The following is a 21,068-nucleotide window of genomic DNA, read 5'->3' as shown; positions in this document are numbered from 1 at the left end:
GGGACTATCAGGGCTGACTCACCTGAAATATGGGGGACCAGTGAAGATGCCTGAGCAGAAGCTAAATCCCTCTCCCATCTTCCAGTACTCAAGGTGACAGGAATCCTTACCCAGTGAGGACATGGTATAACATTTCTCCTGCGAGGCATTCCTGTACAGGTGTTGCTAAGCTAGGTCTTGGAGAGCTCACGGGTGCTCAGTAAAACACACAGCCATCTCCTGAAAAGTCACCCGCTCTGCAGCCGTTCCCCTTCCCTGTGCCCTGGGAGGTTGGGATGATCTGGAGAGAAATGTGGCTGTTTATTCTGGAGCCTCTCTGGGTGAGAAGGACAATTAGGGAGGTCTCATTAGAGGCTTTAGTGTATTTCATATCATGATTCTCCCCAGGCTCTGCTATTGTGGAGAAATGCAAGAGCCAAAATATTCAAAAAGAGCAACATAAAGCAAACTCTTAAATCCATCTTCAGGTAGCGTCTGGCATTTAAAAATTTTTGAGCCTGAAACATGGCGGGGTCATTTCTGACAAAGCAGGACTTTGATAAGCAGGAGGTACCTGAATGTGGATTTGGAAGCTCAGATGCAGACTCCTGTATTTAAAGATCCTGGCCTGGTCACTTAATTACAGCCTCCCACTGGGAGTGAACACATGAAACATTTCCACTAATAGAAATTAAATTAAGTCAACAGGACCACTCCTATTCATAAAGACATGCATGTGTATGTGTTAGCAGCAAGATAAAACCTGTAAAGTAGTAAACAAATCCTACTTCAAGCTCTTAAATCTATATTCATCTTTCTCAGTATGGAGCCTGAGTTTGAAAATATTTTAAACTTGCAACACTGGGACTCAGTTCTGGGTACTCAGCACTTGTGATAATCAGGCCATTTATTCAGGTACCAGAATATGGATTCAAAGCCTAAATTCAGACTTCTGTATTTAAAGATCCTAACCTTGATTATTTTATTAGTCCTTAGACTACACCTTCCACTAGGACCGAATGTGGGGAGACAGTGCTAAAGCCACCCAGTGATAGAGATTAAACAAAGCCCCTGGGACTATTCTCAGGCCAAAGAAAAGACTGTGTAAGTGTTAGTAGACTCAAATCTTACTGAAGGACAAAAACCAGCGTGCGTGCACAATGGAGATTTATTCAACCCTTGTAACAAATGTACATCAAAACAGACCTTTAACAGGCAGAGAGGAATGGATCTGACTTTAAACGCTCCAGCCTAGAGCCTGAACGCATCAGAATTGTTCAGGAATTGTTAAACACCCTTTTTATGGAAAACAAGTGAATCTGACCGCAACTCCCCCTTCTCGGACCCCGCTGGGCAGCAGCAGCTGATCCGCCATGGCTCCCAGATCACATAAGCGGGCAGCCAGAAACAGCGTCTGACCCGGCTCTGCTGAGCTGTAACAGCTGCTGCCCTCACTACCCTCAGAATCTGCTTCCGGCAAGGGCGGCGGCCAAACGCCCCCCTGATGTGGGGTGGGAGGGGAGAGCCCAGCTGCCAGGCCGGATCAGCGACTCCCCAGCGGGGTGTGTGCGGGGAGAGCCCGTCCCTAGCGCCCCTCGGGGCCCAGCCGCGGGGACTTTCTCCGGGGGCTGGAAGCAGCCCCGGGCTCTGCCGACACCAGCCCCTGAGCCGGAGCCTGCAGGTGAGGGGAGAGACCCGGGGGAAGGGCCGGGGCCGGGCAGGAAAGTGACTCCGCACCAACGGCCCCCCCTCGCCCCAGCTCTGCTCCCTGCGCGGTGATGTTACAAAGAGCTGCTGCCCCTCGGAACCTGCTGCTCTGCTGGCCCGAAGCAGCTCATAGGACCCTTGGCGGATCCGGTCAGAGGGGGCAAATTCGGGGGGTGGGTGGGATGGGCACAGTCTGTGCGGCGGCAAACTGGCCGCAGGCCGGGGAGGGAGCGGGGCTGAAGGGGAAAATCAGGGGCAGGAGCCAGGGTTAAGGAGGTACGGGCACAACCAGTGGCAGAGGGGACACCCCTGGGACAGGGAAGGGGAAAAAGCTCCTCCTAGGTGGGCTGAGCCCAATGTCCGCATTGGCTGCAAAGGCGCGGGGGAAGGGGGTCAGAACCTGGGCTTTCCACCCCACACCTCACAGGATGGTGCAGTTCAGCACCCGCTTCCTAGGGCTGTGTTCTTAAAGGCACAGGGCATCCCAATGCCTGGGTAAAGTGGCTCTTCCTACTGGTCCTCAGACGTTCTTGTCAACAGCTGGAAATGGCCCACCTTGATTATCACTACAAAAGGCTCCCCCCGCACCCCACCCCCGCTGCTAATAGCTCACCTTACCTGATCACTCTGGTTACAGTGTGCATGGTAACACCCATTGTTTCATGTTCTCTATGTATATAAATCTCCCCACTGTATTTTCCACTGCATGCATCCAATGAAGTGAGCTGTAGCTCACGAAAGCTTATCCTCAAATACATTTTTTAGTCTGTAAGGTGCCACAAGTCCTCCTTTTCTTTTTGCAAACACAGAGTAACAGGACTGCTGCTCTGAAATCTTCCATCTCTAATACACCTCTTAGCACTTCATTTACCTCCGTTAACATTTTGCAGACGGATGTCAGAGGGATCGCTCAGTGGTTTGAGCATTGGCGTGGGAAACCCAGGATTGTGACTTCAATCCTTGAGGGGGCCATTTAGGGAAATTCGGCAAAAAAAATTGAGGGATTGGTCCTGCTTTGAGAGGGGGGGTTGGACTAGCTGACCTCCTAAGGTCCCTTCTAACTCTGATATTCTGTGATGTCATTGTGCTATTTAGTTTATATTTTTAACAGCAAATAATTTAAAGTATTAACAGTTGCTAGTTGTTTCAGCAATTGACATTGCACAGTGCTTCTAGTATAGCACTTCTTGTTTGTATTGGGACATTTGCTTTTCATTCTTAATTTTTCCTTGTTTTTTTCACTATTTAAGCACACAAGTTTATTCTTTGGGACCATTTGACATCAAGACTGATTTCCTGGGTCACCGTCAGAACTTCTTCGGTTTCCTTTGATTGCCTTTGTCAATTTTTATTTTGCCTCTCAATCCAGCACCCTAGTGCTTTTTTACATGTCACACTTGTGTGTAGAACTTGGTTCCCAAACATTCACCAGAGGCCAGATTTTTCAAATGTTGAAAGCACCTAGACCCTTTTGAAAATCCCACTATGTGTCTCAATACCTTTTAAAAATCTGATCCTAAGGGTACAACTATACTATCTTTTCTGAAATCCTTCTCAAAGGCAAACTTCTACTTTAATTCTTACTAAATATAAGTACACAACCCTGGATATATTAATAACCAGAAATATTCAAAATCATGAGTTATATACCCAAGAGGAATGCAATTAAAAGACATAAATAATTACATTTGGGATTCTTTTAACTTTCTTTCTTTTTTTTTTTTTTTTTGAGCCTTTAGGGAACACACTCTTCATACTTTTGCTGTCACCTCACCCAAATAATTCATATACTTAAAATGGTTGTACATTCCTACAGCAAAAAGAAAAGGAGTACTTCTTTTTTTTTTTGTGGCACCTTACAGACTAACCAATTTATTTGAGCATAAGCTGTCCTGAGCTACAGCTCACTTCATCGGATGCATTCAGTGAAAAATACAGTGGGGAGATTTATATACACAGAGAACATGAAACAATGGGTGTTATCATACACACTGTAAGGAGAGTGATCACTTAAGATGAGCTAATACTAGCAGGAGAGAGGGGGGAGGTAGAGAAAACCTTTTGTAGTGATAATCAAGGTGGGCTATTTCCAGCAATTGACAAGAACGTCTGAGGAACAGTCATCATCAAAGATCTACGACCTATCCTGAAGAATGACCCATCACTCTCACAGATCTTGGGAGACAGGCCAGTCCTTGCTTACAGACAGCCCCCCAACCTAAAGCAAATACTCACCAGCAACCACACACCACACAACAGAACCACTAACCCAGGAACCTAACCTTGCAACAAAGCCCGTTGCCAACTGTGTCCACATATCTATTCAGGGGACACCATCATAGGGCCTAATCACATCAGCCACACTATCAGAGGCTCGTTCACCTGCACTTCTACCAATGTGATATATGCCATCATGTGCCAGCAAGGCCCCTCTGCCATGTACATTGGGCAAACTGGGCAGTCTCTACGTAAAAGAATAAATGGACACAAATCAGACGTCAAGAATTATAACATTCATAAACCAGTCAGAGAACACTTCAATCTCTCTGGTCACTCGATTACAGACCTAAAAGTCGCAATATTACAACCAAAAGACTTCAAAAACAGACTGCAATGAGAGACTGCTGAATTGGAATTAATTTGCAAACTGGATACAATTAACTTAGGCTTGAATAGAGACTGGGAGTGGATGGGTCATTACACAAAGTAAAACTATTTCCCCATGTTTATTTCCCTTCTCCCCCCTTCCCCCCCCCCGCCCCACTGTTCCTCAGACTTTCTTGTCAACTACTGGAAATGGCCCACCTTGATTATCATTACAAAAGGTTTTCTTCTCCCTTCTCCCTGCTCCCTCCCCGCTCTCCTGCTGGTATTAGCTCACCTTAAGTGATCACTCTCCTTACAGCGTGTATGATAACACCCATTGTTTCATGTTCTGTGTGTATATAAATCGCCCCACTGTATTTTCCACTGAATGCATCCAATGAAGTGAGCTGTAGCTCACGAAAGCTTATGCTCAAATAAATTGGTTAGTCTCTAAGGTGCCACAAGTCCTCCTTTTCTTTTTGCGAATACAGACTAACACGGCTGCTACTCTAATTCCTATAGCAGTTACTACCATTCTGGACTTCCAGTAACATGTGACTCCCCGCTCCCTTTGTAATTGAAAATGTATTAAAAATCCTTTTTTCTGTAAGTAATTCACCATCCTGCGAACACTGAAGTGCACAATTTACTCTTCAACAAATTAAATGAATTAATACATGTTGATTTTTCTACTGAACTGTGTATCCTTTTAATTACATATTTTAATTTCATAGACTTTTTGTGATACCTTTCAATGAAATTCTTCATTCTGACAAGTTTATTTTTCTGTACTGCCCAAAATAAGATTTTTTTTTTTTTGGACATGAATTATCCTGTTACTCCTTTAGTTTTTCCAAAAGGGAACCAAAGCAACGTGCTTTGTCTCCACTATGTTTTCATGGGGAGATAGCTAATGCCTGTTAGTTATCCCAGGGTGTTTGAGTCTGAATGTCTAGAGCCCCCCATTTGGGTGTGTGCCATGGAAAACCATTTAAAGTCTTTTAAACTAAAGAAATTAACAGAGGCTTTCAACCTCCCCCCCCCCAATTTCTCTTATTCCTGTCCCTTATAAAGGGCATGTGTTTGGGGTGTAACACTAAGGATGTGAAGTTAATGCACATATGTTACAGAGAGAGGAAAAAAACTAAGGAATGACCAGAGGTTTTGAGCAAAGCCTGGTTTGTTTGTCTCGGAGTTATAGCTTCATTAGGATCTGAATTTCAGTTTCTTGCTTTAAGATGTAAGACACCATGGGAGAGACCTTTAAAAGTGAAGTTAGGTGCGCTACTTTTACATTTTATAGCTAGATTTGCCTGTTTTTTCCCACAGTTCTAAGGAATGATGATTGCTTTTGGGCCAAAGCATTGTTTGTTCATCTAGGGATACGATTCTTGCTTACAATGCAAGCAGTCCGAGGTTTAAAACCATAGAAACCCTTGCAAAGGTTGTGTTTGCTCTTGTGCCTTAATTTTTTTTTTTACTAGGTTTTCCTATGTCTATTATTGTGTTGGTGGTTTCTCTTTTTATTTTTAATTCTGAGGAATGACAATTTACTTTTGGTCAAAGCATAGCCTATTGGAGCAGGTGTTATTCTGAGGAAAAAAACTCAGTGAGGATAAGGCACTTCAGTTTAAGCAGCGAGGAAAAGAAAATGACTCTGAAATGAGATCAGAGGGGAACTTGTTGATATGAGTGTGCCAAAGCACAGAAGTTGAAATTTTGAATTGAAAACTTGTTCAATGTGTGTAACGGTGGCAATAGTGGGAAGTCCATATGAAGAACAGTGGTAGATTTTTCTGCCTAATAGCTTGTGTTTAAAAGGTATACATAAATATTTCAAATACTGTTTTCAATACTTTACACTAGTTTCAATGCATTAACAGATAACCTATGGACTGATCTACAATGGAAAGAGACTATCATGGAGTCACCCGGGCGATGCTCTGGAACTACTCCATATGAAGCCAGTCAGGACTCTGGGGAAGCCTCCTCTCTGAACATACTGTCTCCAGGGCAAGAAGCTTACACAGCTTTGACCTTCCTGGGTCTGACCTCGGAGCATTCAGCATCCCCTTCCACACTGTGCGCTTCCTGCAGTGAGTCCGCCCTAGCTCCCTGAGTCCCCACCAGACCCCAATTCGAGATGTTCATGATACCCCTCCCCTGTCCATAGCACACAAGGTGTTCTCCAAACAAGAAACAAACCAAGAACACAAAGGTCCTTTTCTCTCTCTTTCTCTGGAGAGATGTGGGAAATCAGAGTAAAAGAAACAAAAGGCAAAGATGTTTGGTCTTTTAGGCAGTCTTTTGGGGTGCCCCTTTGGGGTTGGTTTATCAGCTAGTATAATTTCTTTAATTAGGGTCTACCTCCAGCCCCTCCTTTTGGGACACCCTGCTTCATAGGTGGTCCATACAGCTTCAGGGGTGGTGGGGCCTGCAAGTGCCTCCCTCTTGGCTGATCTGTCTCTGTTGTCAGCAGTCTCTGAAGCTCAGCTGTCTTTTTCCTGTTCACTGCTGCTTCTTGACAGGTTTCAGAGTAGCAGCCGTGTTAGTCTGTATCTGTAAAAAGAAAAGGAGTACTTGTGGCACCTTATAGACTAACAAATTTATTAAAGCATAAGCTTCCGATGAAGTGAGCTGTAGCTCATGAAAGCTTATGCTCTAATAAATTTGTTAGTCTCTAAGGTGCCACAAGTACTCCTGTTCTTTTTACTACTGCTTCTTGTGACAGTTTTCCCCCTTTAAAGCTCCCCCTTCAGGCAATGCAGACTGGAGCCCAGAAGAGCTTAGTCTCTTCTCCACTAGAATGAAGGCATGCCCCTTCACTCATCAATTAATATTGTCCATGATTATTTGTTATTAAAAATATAAGCTAAGTAGCACAACAGCAGCACAATGTTAACCAAGGCAAATGCCAGAGTACTAAAAAATAGGAGTAATAAAAATTATATTTAAATGAATAATTAAAACGTGTGATGGTACATTGACAGTGATTACAGAATGGCCTTCAAAATGAGGCAAATCAGAACAGCAGATGAGACAAATCTGTGAACTATGTAAACTGACAAGGAATTATTTTAAACACAAAGACAGGTTTCAGAGTAACAGCCGTGTTAGTCTGTATTCGCAAAAAGAAAAGGAGGACTTGTGGCACCTTAGAGACTAACCAATTTATTTGAGCATGAGCTTTCCTGAGCTACAGCTCACTTCATCGGATGCATGCCGTGGAAACTGCAGCAGACTTTATATATACACAGAGAATATGAAAAAATACCTCCTCCCACCCCATTGTCCAGCTGGTAATAGCTTATCTAAAGTGATCATCAGGTTGGGCCATTTCCAGCACAAATCCAGGTTTTCTCACCTTCCACCCCCCCACACAAATTCACTCTCCTGCTGGTGATAGCCCATCCAAAGTGGGCTGGGTGTGGGGGGGTGGAGGGTGAGAAAACCTGGATTTGTGCTGGAAATGGCCCACCTGATGATCACTTTAGACAAGTTATTACCAGCTGGACAATGGGGTGGGAGGAGGTATTTTTTCATATTCTCTGTGTGTATATAAAGTCTGCTGCAGTTTCCACGCATGCATCCGATGAAGTGAGCTGTTGCTCACGAAAGCTCATGCTCAAATAAATTGGTTAGTCTCTAAGGTGCCACAAGTCCTCCTTTTCTTTTTAAACACAAAACAACAGGATGTGTGTTTGTGAGAGAGAGAGCGAGAGAGATTTCAATGAACCAGGTTTCCTTGGTAGCTCGCTACATCATTTCAGATAGAGAAAGAGCTTCTGTATCTAGGCAATAGACTACACAGACCCGGGGAGCGGGAGCTCAGACGGACCATCCAGCGAACAGCACAAGCCCCTCTGCCAGCAATCTACACCCTGTTTGGCAACCACTACTGATGGCTCACCCCGTTTGCAGTAACTTTTATCCCCTGTACCCTTCCCTGTCAGGGTTTCCCCTCTGACATGGTCTGGCACAATATCTCCCCTTTCTGAACCCCAGCTCCTGCTCCCTGTCCCCGATTTTCTCCATCTGCCTGCCCCTCCCCCTTACCCTCGTTTCACATGTTGGCTCCTGAACAATTTCTGCCCATCCTCCCCCCCCGATTTCCCCCTCTTGCTCCCTCGTCAGCTTCGTCTTGCAGGAAGCAGAGTCTGGGGGGCAGTAGGGGTAAAGCCAGGGCAGCGGCTCCAGCAGCTGTCACTGAGCATTCGCCTAGCTCCAGCCTGCCCTGGAACAACCAAGGAGCTAAATCTGTTGCTTCCTGCGCTGCTGTTCTGGCCCCAAAGTGTGAGGGTGAGTGTGGGTGGGTGGGTGCGCCGGCGGCTTCACGAGCTGGGGCTGTGGCCACCAGAGGGCTCTGAGCATTGCGAGGGGAGGGGAGGCAGCAAATAACACTCTGTCTGCTCATTCACACTTCCTGGTTGGACTCAGAAGACCTTGCTGCTGCCGCATCCATTGCGATCTAGGAGCTGATCAGCTGCTCCCCAGCAGGGTGTGTGCGGGGAGAGCCCTTCCCTAGCGCCCCTGGGGGCTCAGCCGGGGGGATTTTCGCCGGGGGCTGGAGCCAGCCCCTGGGCAGCATCGGGCTCTGCCGAGACCAGCCCCTGAGCCGGAGCCTGCAGGTGAGGGGAGAGACCCGGGGGAAGGGCTGGGGCCGGGCAGGAAAGTGACTCTGCACCAACGGCCCCTCCTCGCCCCAGCTCTGCTCCCGGGGGGCGGGGGTCTGCGAGTCCCGGAGCTGCTGCCCTCCCTGGCCCTCCCTAGTCTCTGCCCCCCTGAGCGCCTGCAGGAGCCGAGCCAGCGCCGGGAGAGCGACCGCCCCGGGCCGAGCCAGGGACCGAGTCTCCCAGCCCGAGGGGAGGGGAGGGGGCAGGAGGGAGACAGGGGCAGCAGGAGCAGTCAGTGGGGAGCGAGGTTCGCGGCTCCCAGCCCAGCCCCATTCCCTGCAGCACCCCGGGCAGATTGACTTTCCTAGGACAAGGTGAGGAGCAGGGAGAGGAAAAGCCAGTTCTGCCTCTACCTATTCTCCAGGGCTATGAGGAAGTGAGATCTGTAAAGATGACCACTCGTGATCAGTCTGATAAAATGGCTCAGTTTTTATACCCTCATGGCAGACATCAAACCGGGGAGGTCTCTCTGACTGGGTATCCACTCCCCTCTTCAATCTGCGGATGGGAAGGGGAGGCAGAATTGATCCCCTCCTCTCCCTTCTTTGGAAAAGGGTGTTGGGGCCCAGGACATGGGTGGTCATGTCTAGTGGTCGGAGCAGGAGTCAGTCCTAACGGTCAGAGCCATGGGTCACAGACAGCGTCAGGAACCTGCAGCTGGAGCCAAGTGTCAGAACTGGAATCTGAGGCTGGATGCCAGAAGCCAGGGTTAGAGCTGAAGTCAGGAATGGGAGGTGAGGGCTAGAAGCACATTACCTGGAATGAGGCAAGGAAAGGGCAAGGCTGAAACAAGGCAGGAGTAAGGCTGAGAATAAGCAGGAGCTACCATAGCCCTGGGCAAATACAATGAACCGCCGGAGCAGGTCTGCTAACCCCCTCAGCCCTTGGTGGCTTGGCCCATCAGGCAGCTCAAATGGGGGCCTGCTGTGCTCATCACTGTGCCTGGGCTTCAGCCAGCAGGTCCTTGCTCCTGGCCAAGGACTGGGAGGGCATTTGATTGATTAATCTCCTGTGCAGCTATTTGGGTTTGTTCTGCCTTGTTTTACCCAGGTTAGCAGGTGTCATATCCTTGTGGCTTCCTGCCCAGCAGGACTCACACCTGGCTGGAGCTCCCCTTTTCTTTGAGTATTCAGATGTGATGTGGAGGTGGAATTGGTCCCCTCCTTTCTTTCCTCTGGAGAAGGGGGGGTTTTTTTGGGTGGGGTGGGAGGAGTTTATTTCCTCATTTGTTGATCTCCCCAGCAGTTACTTGGGTTTGTTTCTGTGATGCAAGAACCCCAGGATGCTAGCTGGCAAGGGGGTTACAGGAACATCCCGGTTTTTGTATGTACATTCTAACAGGTTTCAGAGTAGCAGCCGTGTTAGTCTGTATTCACAAAAAGAAAAGGAGTACTTGTGGCACCTTAGAGACTAACAAATTTATTAAAGCATAAGCTTTCGTGGGCTACAGCTCACTTCATCGGATGCATTCAGTGGAAAATACAGTGGGGAGATTTATATACATAGAGAACATGAAACAATGGGTGTTACCATACACACTGTAAGGAGAGTGATCACTTAAGGTGAGCTATTACCAGCAGGAGACCAGGGCGGGGGGGAGGGGGGGTGAGAACCTTTTGTAGTGATAATCAAGGTGGGCCATTTCCAGCAATTGACAAGAACATCTGAGGAACAGTGGGGGTTGGGAGGGGGAATAAACATGGGGAAATAGTTTTACTTTGTGTAATGGCCCATCCACTCCCAGTCTCTATTCAAGCCTAAGTTAATTGTATCCAGTTTTGCAAATTAATTCCCCCCACTGTTCCTCAGACGTTCTTGTCAACTGCTGGAAATGGCCCACCTTGATTATCACTACAAAAGGTTCCCCCCCCCCCCCCCCGCCCCACGCTCCTGCTGGTAATAGCTCACCTTAAGTGATCACTCTCCTTACAGTGTGTATGGTAACACCCATTGTTTCATGTTCTCTAGGTATATAAATCTCCCCACTGTATTTTCCACTGAATGCATCCGATGCAATGAGCTGTAGCTCATGAAAGCTTATACTCAAATAAATTGGTTAGTCTCTAAGGTGCCACAAGTATTCCTTTTCTTTTTATGTACATTCTGTTTCACCAAAGAACAGCCTGTGCAGTCTTAAATGAAAACTGGGGTCACAGTGGAAATTAATGTTGTTGTGAAATATATGTGCAGATTCTGTGGAAGGAGGTGTGTCTAGATCCTGAAAATATGGTTTAAAGTCTGTGTCATGGCAGAGTTGGCAAACAGGTTTTCTGTCAGATAGGAGAAGTTTAGTCACCTCTCTTTGTTGAGGTGTAAATTAAGTACTGGAATCCAGCCCCATGGTACATACTTACATACAAAGTCAATGGAGATATGTAAAAACAGGGAAGCAGCACTCAGGAAAATAAGCTGCAGGTGGTCATCCTGACTTGGGGCACAAAGAATGAATTTTGGGGATATAAATGGAAGGCAAAGAAGACACCCTTTTATCCTGCACCTAGGAAGTAAACAGGTGGTTCAGTTACCTTCATGAAAACAGGATCTCAACCAACCTTGGTTGAAATGCTGCAGAAGACACTGGCTGAGATAAAACTTCTTTAGACAGGAGGTTAGTCTGTTAAGTCTCTAGAAAGAGTGTTATGATTTTTGTTGTATATGTCTCCAATATCCTTACGCACTGCCACTTGAACCTTGAATCTTTGTTAATGAACTTATTGTGGTTTTCACTATAGATATGTCTAAGTGCTGTGGTATTAAGCTAGATGTTGGTCCTGAACTGAATCATACCAGCGAGTGTGTATGCTTTTCCTTTGGGGACAGAAGATCTGATATTTTTGTGTATGGTCAGTGCATAAGGGGCTGGACATTACAGAGGAATGCTTCAAAGGGACTTGGGGATTAGGGTGCACCTATTGTTAACCTGCAAGGCAAAGTAAGGGCTGGCATATCCAGAGGAGAGTGCTGTAGCGGCTAGCAGACTGGTAGTGTCAGGGAGCTGACACCCAGCTAAGCACAAGTATGTCTGCATCATGCTGGATGCAGGTGGGTAACTAGATGACTCACAGTGCTAGGTACCCCAAGAACCATCAGGGGTTCTTCTTTGCTGTTCTTCTCTGAAGTTTCTTTTCCCCCCAGCACAGCAAGTGACTCCTGTCTGGATTGTCTCCCTATCCTAGCAGGTGAGAGGATGGTGAGTGAGAACAAGAAGGAGAATCATCAACAGGAAGGTCCTGAGCATGTGGAAACAGGTGAGATGGTGTCAGGAAGATCTGAAGGGGATGTTTCTCAGTGTGCTGAGCAGGGAGAAGCCCATGAAAGTCAGTGCAAGCCAGAGAGGCATCAGAGAAACCATGCAAAGGAGAACCAGTGTAAATCCACTCACAGGAGTCGAGTGGTCAAGAAAATCAAAGAAACTGTTCAACAGAGAATCCCCAGTGGAGATAGACCCCATACATGCAGTTTCTGTGGGAAAAGCTTCTGCTGGAGATCAGCCTTTATTAGTCACCAGAGAACCCACACAGGAAACAGACCCTATAAATGCAAGGACTGTGGGAGAAGCTTTAGTCAGAGCTCAACTCTCACTATTCACCAGAGAATCCACACTGGGGAGAGACCCTACAGATGCAACGAGTGTGGGAAAAGCTTTAGTCGGAGTGGAAACCTTCTAGCACATCAGAGAATCCATACTGGGGATAGACCCTACAGATGCAATGAGTGTGGGAAAAGCTTTAGTCAGAATGCATACCTTCTATCACATCAGAGAACCCACATGAAGGAGAAACCCTACATATGCAATGAATGTGGGAAAAGCTTTAGTCATAGCTCACAACTTCTATTGCACCAGAGAATCCACACGGGGGAGAGACCCTACATATGCACTGAATGTGGGAAAAGCTTTAGTCTGAGCTCACACCTTCTATCGCATCAGAGAATCCACACGGGGGAGAGACCCTACAGATGCAACGAGTGTGGGAAAAGCTTTAGTCGGAGTGGAAACCTTCTATCACATCAGAGAACCCACACGGGGGAGAGACCTTTCAAATGCCCAACATGTGGGGAAAGCTTTGTTCAGCTCTTGAAACTTGTTAGACACCAGAGAATCCACACTGGAGAGAAACCCTATAAGTGTAATGAGTGCGGGAAGAACTTCAGTGACAGATCCCACTTTAATAAACATCAGAGAGTCCACACAGGAGAGAAGCCCTTTAAGTGCCCTGAGTGTGGGAAAAGCTTTGGTTCAAGCTCAGATCTTATTATACACCAGAGAATTCACACAGGGGAGAAACCCTATAAATGCATTGAGTGTGAGAGAAGCTTTGGTCGAAGCTCAGACCTCACTAGACATCAGAGAAAACACACAGGAGAGAAGCCCTACAAATGCCCCAACTGTGGGAAAAGCTTTAGTGACAGCTCTGCCCTCACTAAACACCGGAGAATCCACAGAGGGGAGAGACCGTACAGATGCAAAGAGTGTGGGAAAAGCTTTCGTCACATCTCAAACCTTCTATTACATCACAGAACCCACACAGGAGAGAGACCCTATAATTGTCCTGACTGTGGGAAAAGCTTCAGTCGAAGCTCAAATGTTATTACTCACCAGAGAATACACACAGGGGAGAAACCCTTTAAATGCCCCGAATGTGGGAAAAACTTCAGTACACGTTCAGCCCTTACTGCACATCAGAGAATCCATAGCAGAGTGAGACCATTATCAATGTCTTGACTGTGGGAAAAGTTTCGGTAACAGCTTAGCTCCTATAATCTCCAGGGAACCCACACAGGGAGAAATGCTACAAATACAATAAGTACAGGAAAAGTTTTAGTTGAACCTCACACATTCTATCACATCAGAGAACCCACATTGGAAAAAAACCCTATAACTGCCCTGACTATGGGCTAAACTTCAATTGGAGATAAACTGGTATTAAGCATTACAGAATCCACACTGGAGACAGCCTGTAAATGCTTTGAATATCAGGACCAGGCGAGGCTGGAGTGGCCATGCAATAAGGACGAACAATAGTTGTTAAAGCAGAGATTGAAATCCCCTTTCTAGAAGAGAGCCCTGTAGGAAAAGAGGCTGGGATAAGATTCCCATGCTGTGATGGGATTTGTTTATTACGTCTCAAGAAGTTCTGGACATCCTCTCTTCAGCTCCTAAATTTATTTGGTGCTAGAAAGCTCTCTGATATTCTGTGACTTCTCATTTATTCTTCATAGTTTTTTAGACGTGGATCCACCAAGGGACTTAAGTGTTACAATGCTGAGTGTTGTGATACCATACTTCTAGACAATCACAGAAACAACACTGGGATCCACAAAGCCTAAGTTAGGCACCTGGGCTGTCTATAAAATGAATGGGGAGAAAGAGACATCTCAGAATGTGATTCACAAAACCAAGCATGCTAGGTGGGGAGCCACCTAAGCTAGCCAATGGGACATGCTAAGGAGTCGGGGGTGTCTTGAGTCCTGCCCTTTTCTTGTACATAGGTACCTAAGTCCGGGCTCCAGGGAAGCACCTGTCTCTTCTTGTGATTCATAAACTGGGGATAAGTGCTCCTCTGCCGATGGGGCCCCATCCAGTTGGAGTGTTCCAAAGCCACCTAATGCTACACAAAATACCTGGGGTATGGGAAAAGAGGACACGGACCTCTTTTATACCCTTTAGCCCAGTAGTTGAGGTACTCACCCAGGAGGTTCAAGTCTCCTCTATGCTGTTCAAATCCCTTCACCTCCCCAAGTAATCTGCCACCTCCCAAGTGAGTGCCCTAGCCACGGGATATTCAGAGGTGGAGGTATTCCTCAATCTCCTTGGTTGAACCTGGTCCATTGTATAAAAGTATTCAGCTAAGAGGTGGCAGATTCTATGCTAATGAAGGATTCCAAGAAAAGGATGGAAAGGAATTTCTTGTGATGCCCAAATGCACCTGCTGGATGGACAGAAACTTGCTATGACAGTTTGACGTGTCCAGTTAATGAATGACCACCTGCAATAAAAGGAAATGCCTCTCCAAAAGAAAACGGACAATGGAAACTTGCCTAATATGTCCTTTGGGGTAGACTGAGTCCCCCCATTACAACCACATGGAGTGATAATGCATAAAAAAGGATTGTCTAGCCCAAAACCTAAATTCCCTGTAAGCTGTGCGGCAACATGGCCGCGCAGAACCCTATTTAGCGCTGCGCAAATGCTTAGGGTACCCCCTCCCCCTCCGCCCCAACTCACCCTGCAGCCTGGACCTGCCGTGGCCCAGATCCAGGGATGGCCAGATTGGGCCCAGGCACAGCCAGAGCAGCCCGGACCCAGGAGCGGCCCGGGTGGCCCTCCCCCAGCTCAGACTTGCTGGGGCCGGGGGAGGGGCAGCTATCCTGCAGCGCCAGCCTAGAGCTCCCGTGGTGGGGACAGGTGCCTCCTCCCCCTAAGCCCAGGTTCTGCTGTGGGGAGAGAGTGCTGGGGGGAGTCCTTTTTCCCCACTGTAGCCCTGGAGCACCCTCTTGCACCCCAAAAGCCTCATCCCTGGCCCCACCCCAGAGCCTGCACCCCAGCTGGAGCCCTCTCCCTGCATCCAATCTTCTGCCCCAGCCCTGAGCCCCTCATCCTCAGCCCCATACCAGAGCCCGCACCGCCAGCCAGAGCCCTCACAGCCCTGCACCCCAACCCTGAGCCCCCTCCCACAAGAATTCCTCAGCCCCACCCCATCACATGAATTTTGTTATGTGAACCAATATGAAGGTGACGTGTCACACATCACCTCCATATTGGTGCACATAAAATTCATTCCACACATGTGTGGAAAAATTAGAGGGAGCACTGCAAAAACCTCTGTCCTGCAAAACCTACCTCCAGCAGATTGTGATCAGACTATGAGCCCCTGATTTAGAGAAAGCTGGGTCATTCCACATGAGAAGTGTTTGTTTAACTCTCCCTAAGAGAGCAACTTTCTTTGACTGAGAAACTCCAGAATCCCAATAATAAGCAGCTTGGGGGAAAAGATGTTTCCCAGAAGAAAATCCTAAGCCAAACTACAAAGAGGAAGACTTCACCCACAAAAATAGAAGGGACTGAGAGGGTGAGCAGAGCCACTTCTTTAAAGATCAGAAAAAAATAGGAAATCAGTGCCCATTGCTAAAATTCAACAGGTACTTTGTGTGCTTGGAAGAAAGATAGACATTAGTCTTGGAGCGTGTTTTCCTAGAATACCTAATCCACTGGAGTTCAGCTCTATTCCATAAAACCAGACTTTTGGACTGGTAGGAACTCTTACTTGGAAAATACCAAAGTCATATAAACCTATCAACTTCCATCCAACTATGAAAAATATCTCAATTAAAAATAGTAAAAAGGAAATGAATCAACTAGAAATTGGAAAAAGAAATAGAGCCTTAAAGTAGACTAAGGCTATGTCTACACTGCGCAGCTTACAGCGGCACAGCTATGCCACTAACGCCTTGCCACTGTAAGGCACCCAGTGTAGCTGCTGTTTGTTGGCAGGAGAGAGCTAAGAACACTCCCTCAACCGTCTTGATTAACTTTAATTTGAATATGTAGTGTTGTCATAGCCATGTGGGTCCCTGGATCTTAGAGAGACAAGGTGGGTGAGATAATAGCTTTTACTGGGCCCACTTCTGTTGGTGAGAGAGACAAGCTTGAAATCTTTCCCAACAAAAAATATTATTTCATCCACCTTGTCTCGTTAAATTGAATTACCGTTGGATTAATTAAACTGCTTTTCGAACTTTCACGCTTGTAAACTTGCCTATTAACTCCACCAAATCAGAGTTAATCCTCTTGTATCTGAACTGTTGTATAATAATCACTTTGGGTGATTCTTGTACCACAGCTTGTGCAGGGTTCATTATAATTATTTTCCAGCTAAACACGTCTAAACAATGCTGAATTTTCAACTGTAATAATTATATAATTGTGAATTGTTAGCTTCACAATGCTACCTTCATAAGATAGAAGAAAGAGAAATAGTAAGAGTTTTACTAGATTTTGTTAAAGTTGTCACTACTGTCACTTCTCGCATCCTATCCAATTTATCTAGTTTTGTCCAAATTCATTTTTAGTTTAAAAGTTTTAGTAGCAAGTTGAATCTCCTTGTTGTATACCAGTTATTATACTGAATTTATACTTGGTTATCTGATACTGTTTCTTTAAGTTTAACTGTTTAATTCCATCAATAATGCTTAGCTACTAGTTAAACTTAATTAGGATAAACAACCTCTGGATTTTTTTAGTATCCCAAATAATTAAGTGCATACCATTGTGGTTAATCCCCATAGCTTTTTGAACTTTATACTCAGTTTTATAACACTAGTCCATTTAATACTTACTTTCTATTTTAGAATGTCATATTTAATTAAGAGGTTATTTTAAGAATAGGTAAATTGCTTGACTTATTTTATTTACCATTTTCATCTGGTGTATCTCATTTGCATAATCCTTATTGATTTGATTGTTTGTTGGTTTCTTCTGTCATTTCTGATTACTTAAATAAACTCTTCTTTATTGGAAGCCACATACAGTGGTTTATTTTACAACATTGTTTAGGATGGGTGGAGAAGAATCCTTAGTAAATTTTTATGTGGTTACTGCCTGAGTGCAGTCTCATTAATAACCATAATCAATAATTCCATCTTTTGATTTGGTGTTCCTGAGCTAGTCAGATGAGAAGCCATTAATTCATAATTCCAATGAATTACTGTGTAATTCCATCTAATTAGTCGCCTGGGCAGCTGGCAGCTGCAGGGTCCCCCCCACCAGGTTGTCTGGGATCTGCGAGGGCGGGGCTGGCTGGGAGCTCCAATCTCAGGGCAGAAAATGTCATGGAGGTCAATGGAAGTTACAGCTTCCATGACCTCTGTGACATAATCGTAGCCTTGCTTATGAACCATTTTCCTGGACACTTGGAGGTCAGGAGAAAGGAGCTGTTGGGCTAGGCCCTACATAACTGCAGATTTGCAGTGGAGTGGGCATTTGGCAGACTGAAGGGAAGGAGGAGGACAAGGCTGGAGAAGGCTGGAGGCTGATGAGCAATGTCTGCCTCATGTGAGAGGTACTTGCTGTGTTTTGCAGAACATCCTTGAGAGTATGGGGGAGATTCTCACTGATGGCTGGGAGGGAGATGGGAAGGGCAGGGACTTTCTGTATGCTATGAATAGCCAGAGAGAGGACTTCTACAAGTCCAAGTTCTACAGGTGCCCCAAGTAGTCAGGGAGATAATGTGCTCAGATGTCAGAAGGTAGTGGTAGAAAATGAATGACCCATAACCAAGGAAATGAATGCAGGGTGTTTGTGTTAGGATTTTATTAATAATTGACATTATTTGGGAAGAAGCTGTACCCAAGTGACATTTTTCAGCTGAGTTATACATGGTAAAATCCCTATTGATTTAACATAACACAGGGCACATTTCAAACCAGTGGACCTGTGGCACAACACGCCCAAAGTGCTGCATGCCCACATGGCTGTGCTGGTGGGCTTACAAAAATGAGTAGGTGGAAACTGTTCTCCCTGTCTTGGTGGGTGAAATGGGGTGGGCAGGACCTGCCATTTAGGTTAGAGAAAGGGACTCCCAGTATCCTGTGTTCCCTACAGGCTGCAGGAAATGACTAGGCTGGGTTGCTCCCTATGAACATAGTGTCACAATGTTCTCCAGCAGAGTTGTTCACCTCTGCATTGTGACCAACATCCTTTCCTGTGTGCACGGCCAGCCTTAGGGAATATAGCGCCCTTGGAAAACTTGTATTTTGGCTGCCTGGCCCCTGCTCCCTCCCCATTGCCTCCCCTGCCCATTGCCCCGGCCCCCACTGCCTCCCGCCCCATTGGCCCAAGTTCTCTTCCATGACCTCGCACTCTAATTCCGCCCCACTTCTTGCCTTTTGACCATGGCACCCCCCCGAGCATGTCATTCACCCATAGGGCCGGCCCTGCTCTGCAGGGACTCACATCTGGATGCCACAGTGATGGGCATCCTAGGAAACCCCATAGCAGTCACTTTGTCCTCCCCAGCCAGTGCTACAGGGACCCCCTCATCTGCTCGTTGAGCAGGACAGACAAGATAATGTATGTCAGGGTTCCCTCCCCACTCTGAACTCTGGGGTACAGATGTGGGGACCTGCACCCCGTAAGCTTATATTCCACCATCTTAGGTTAAAAACTTCCCCAAGGCACAAATTCCTTTTCTTGTCCTTGGATGGTATTGCTGCCACCACCAAGTGATTTAAACAAACATTCAGGGAGCGGCCACTTGAAGTCCTATCCCCCCCACAAAAAAATATCCCCCAAAGACCCTTCACCCTGTTTTCTGGGGGCAGGAGCTTGAGAATAATATATCAACCAATAGGTTAACAAAGTGAGCACAGAACAAATCCCTGGTTTTTAGGACACTGAAAATCAATCAGGTTCTTAAAAGAAGAATTTTATTAAAAAAAAAAAAGTAAAAGAATCACACCTGCAAAATCAGGATGGAAGATAACTTTACAGGATAAATAAAAAGATTTAAAACACAGAGGATTCCCCTCTGACTCTGCTTTCCCGTTAAAGAACAGGAATAAAATTGCCACTTAGCACAAGGAAAATTCACAGGCTAAAACAAAAGATAATCTAACACATTTCCTTCCTATTACTTACAATTTCTGTAATTTTAGATGTATCATTTCAGGATCTTTTTAGGAGCTGGGTTACCTGCTTGGTCTCTCTCTTGGTCCCGAGAGGGAACCAACAAAGAGAACACAAACAAAACCTTCCCCCAGATTTGAAAGTATCTTCTTTCTCCATTGGTCCTTCTGGTCAAGTGCCAGCTAGGTTAATTGAACTGATTAACCCCTTACAAGTAAGTGATTCTGTAACTCTGGCCAGGAGGGATTTTATGTTACTGCATACATAAAGGTTGTTACCTTTCCCTTTATATTTATGACAATGTAGTAGGCAGTCTGCCCTCACTGACAGGGTGAGTGGGCTCTGGGGCAGAGTTCATAGAATCATAGAATCATAGAATATCAGGGTTGGAAGGGACCTCAGGAGGTCATCTAGTCCAACCCCCTCCTCAAAGCAGGACCAATCCCCAACTAAATCATCCCAGCCAGGGCTTTGTGAAGCCTGACCTTAAAAACTTCTAAGGAAGGAGATTCCACCACCTCCCTAGGCAACGCATTCCAGTGTTTCACCACCCTCCTAGTGAAAAAGTTTTTCCTAATATCCAACCTCAACCTCCCCCATTGCAACTTGAGACCATTACTCCTTGTTCTGTCATCAGCTACCACTGAGAACAGTCTAGATCCATCCTCTTTGGAACCCCCTTTCAGGTAGTTGAAAGCAGCTATCAAATCTCCCCTCATTCTTCTCTTCTGCAGACTAAACAATCCCAGTTCCCTCAGCCTCTCCTCATAAGTCATGTGTTCCAGTCCCCTAATCATTTTTGTTGCCCTCCGCTGGACTCTTTCCAATTTTTCCACATCCTTCTTGTAGTGTGGGGCCCTAAACTGGACACAGTATTCCAGATGAGGCCTCACCAATGTCGAATAGAGTGGAACGATCACGTCTCTCTATCTGCTGGCAATGCCCCTACCTATACATCCCAAAATGCCGTTGGCCTTCTTGGCAACAAGCGCACAGTGTTGACTCATATCCAGCTTCTCGTCCACTGTAACCCCTAGGTCCTTTTCTGCAGAACTGCTGCCGAGCCATTCGGTCCCTAGTCTCTAGCAGTGCATGGGATTCTTCCGTCCTAAGTGCAGGACTCGGCACTTGTCCTTGTTGAACCTCATCAGATTTCTTTTGGCCCAATCCTCTAATTTGTCTAGGTCCCTCAGTATCCGATCCCTTCCCTCCAGCGTATCTACCTCTCCTCCCAGTTTAGTGTCATCTGCAAACTTGCTGAGGGTGCAATCCACACCATCCTCCAGATCATTTATGAAGATATTAAACAAAACCAGCCCGAGGCCCAACCCTTGGGGCACTCCACTTGATACCGGCTGCCAGCTAGACATGGAACCATTGATCACTACCCGTTGAGCCTGACAATCTAGTCAACTTTCTATCCACCTTATAGTTCATCCATCCAGCCCATATTTCTTTAACTTACTGGCAAGAATACTGTGGGAGACTGTGTCAAAAGC

The 21,068-nt window shown here is 46.2% G+C and overlaps 1 protein-coding gene across 1 annotated transcript; it reads left to right on the top strand.

Annotated features, from left to right (window-relative positions):
• Positions 1-1,580: 1,580 nt before the first annotated feature.
• LOC140898220 (uncharacterized) lies at positions 1,581-18,064 on the top strand. The gene is given in 3 exon segments (XM_078848811.1): positions 1,581-1,660; positions 12,122-13,652; positions 13,654-18,064. Coding segments are annotated over 2 exon segments (1,617 nt in total). The 5' UTR covers positions 1,581-1,660; positions 12,122-12,132; the 3' UTR covers positions 13,751-18,064.
• Positions 18,065-21,068: the final 3,004 nt, after the last annotated feature.

The sequence above is a fragment of the Lepidochelys kempii genome, chromosome 14 (assembly GCF_965140285.1).
Source record: "Lepidochelys kempii isolate rLepKem1 chromosome 14, rLepKem1.hap1, whole genome shotgun sequence".
In the NCBI taxonomy this organism is placed as follows: Eukaryota; Metazoa; Chordata; order Testudines; family Cheloniidae; genus Lepidochelys; species Lepidochelys kempii.
Note: the sequence above shows the minus strand (reverse complement) of the source record. Positions and strands in the feature narration are given on the sequence as shown.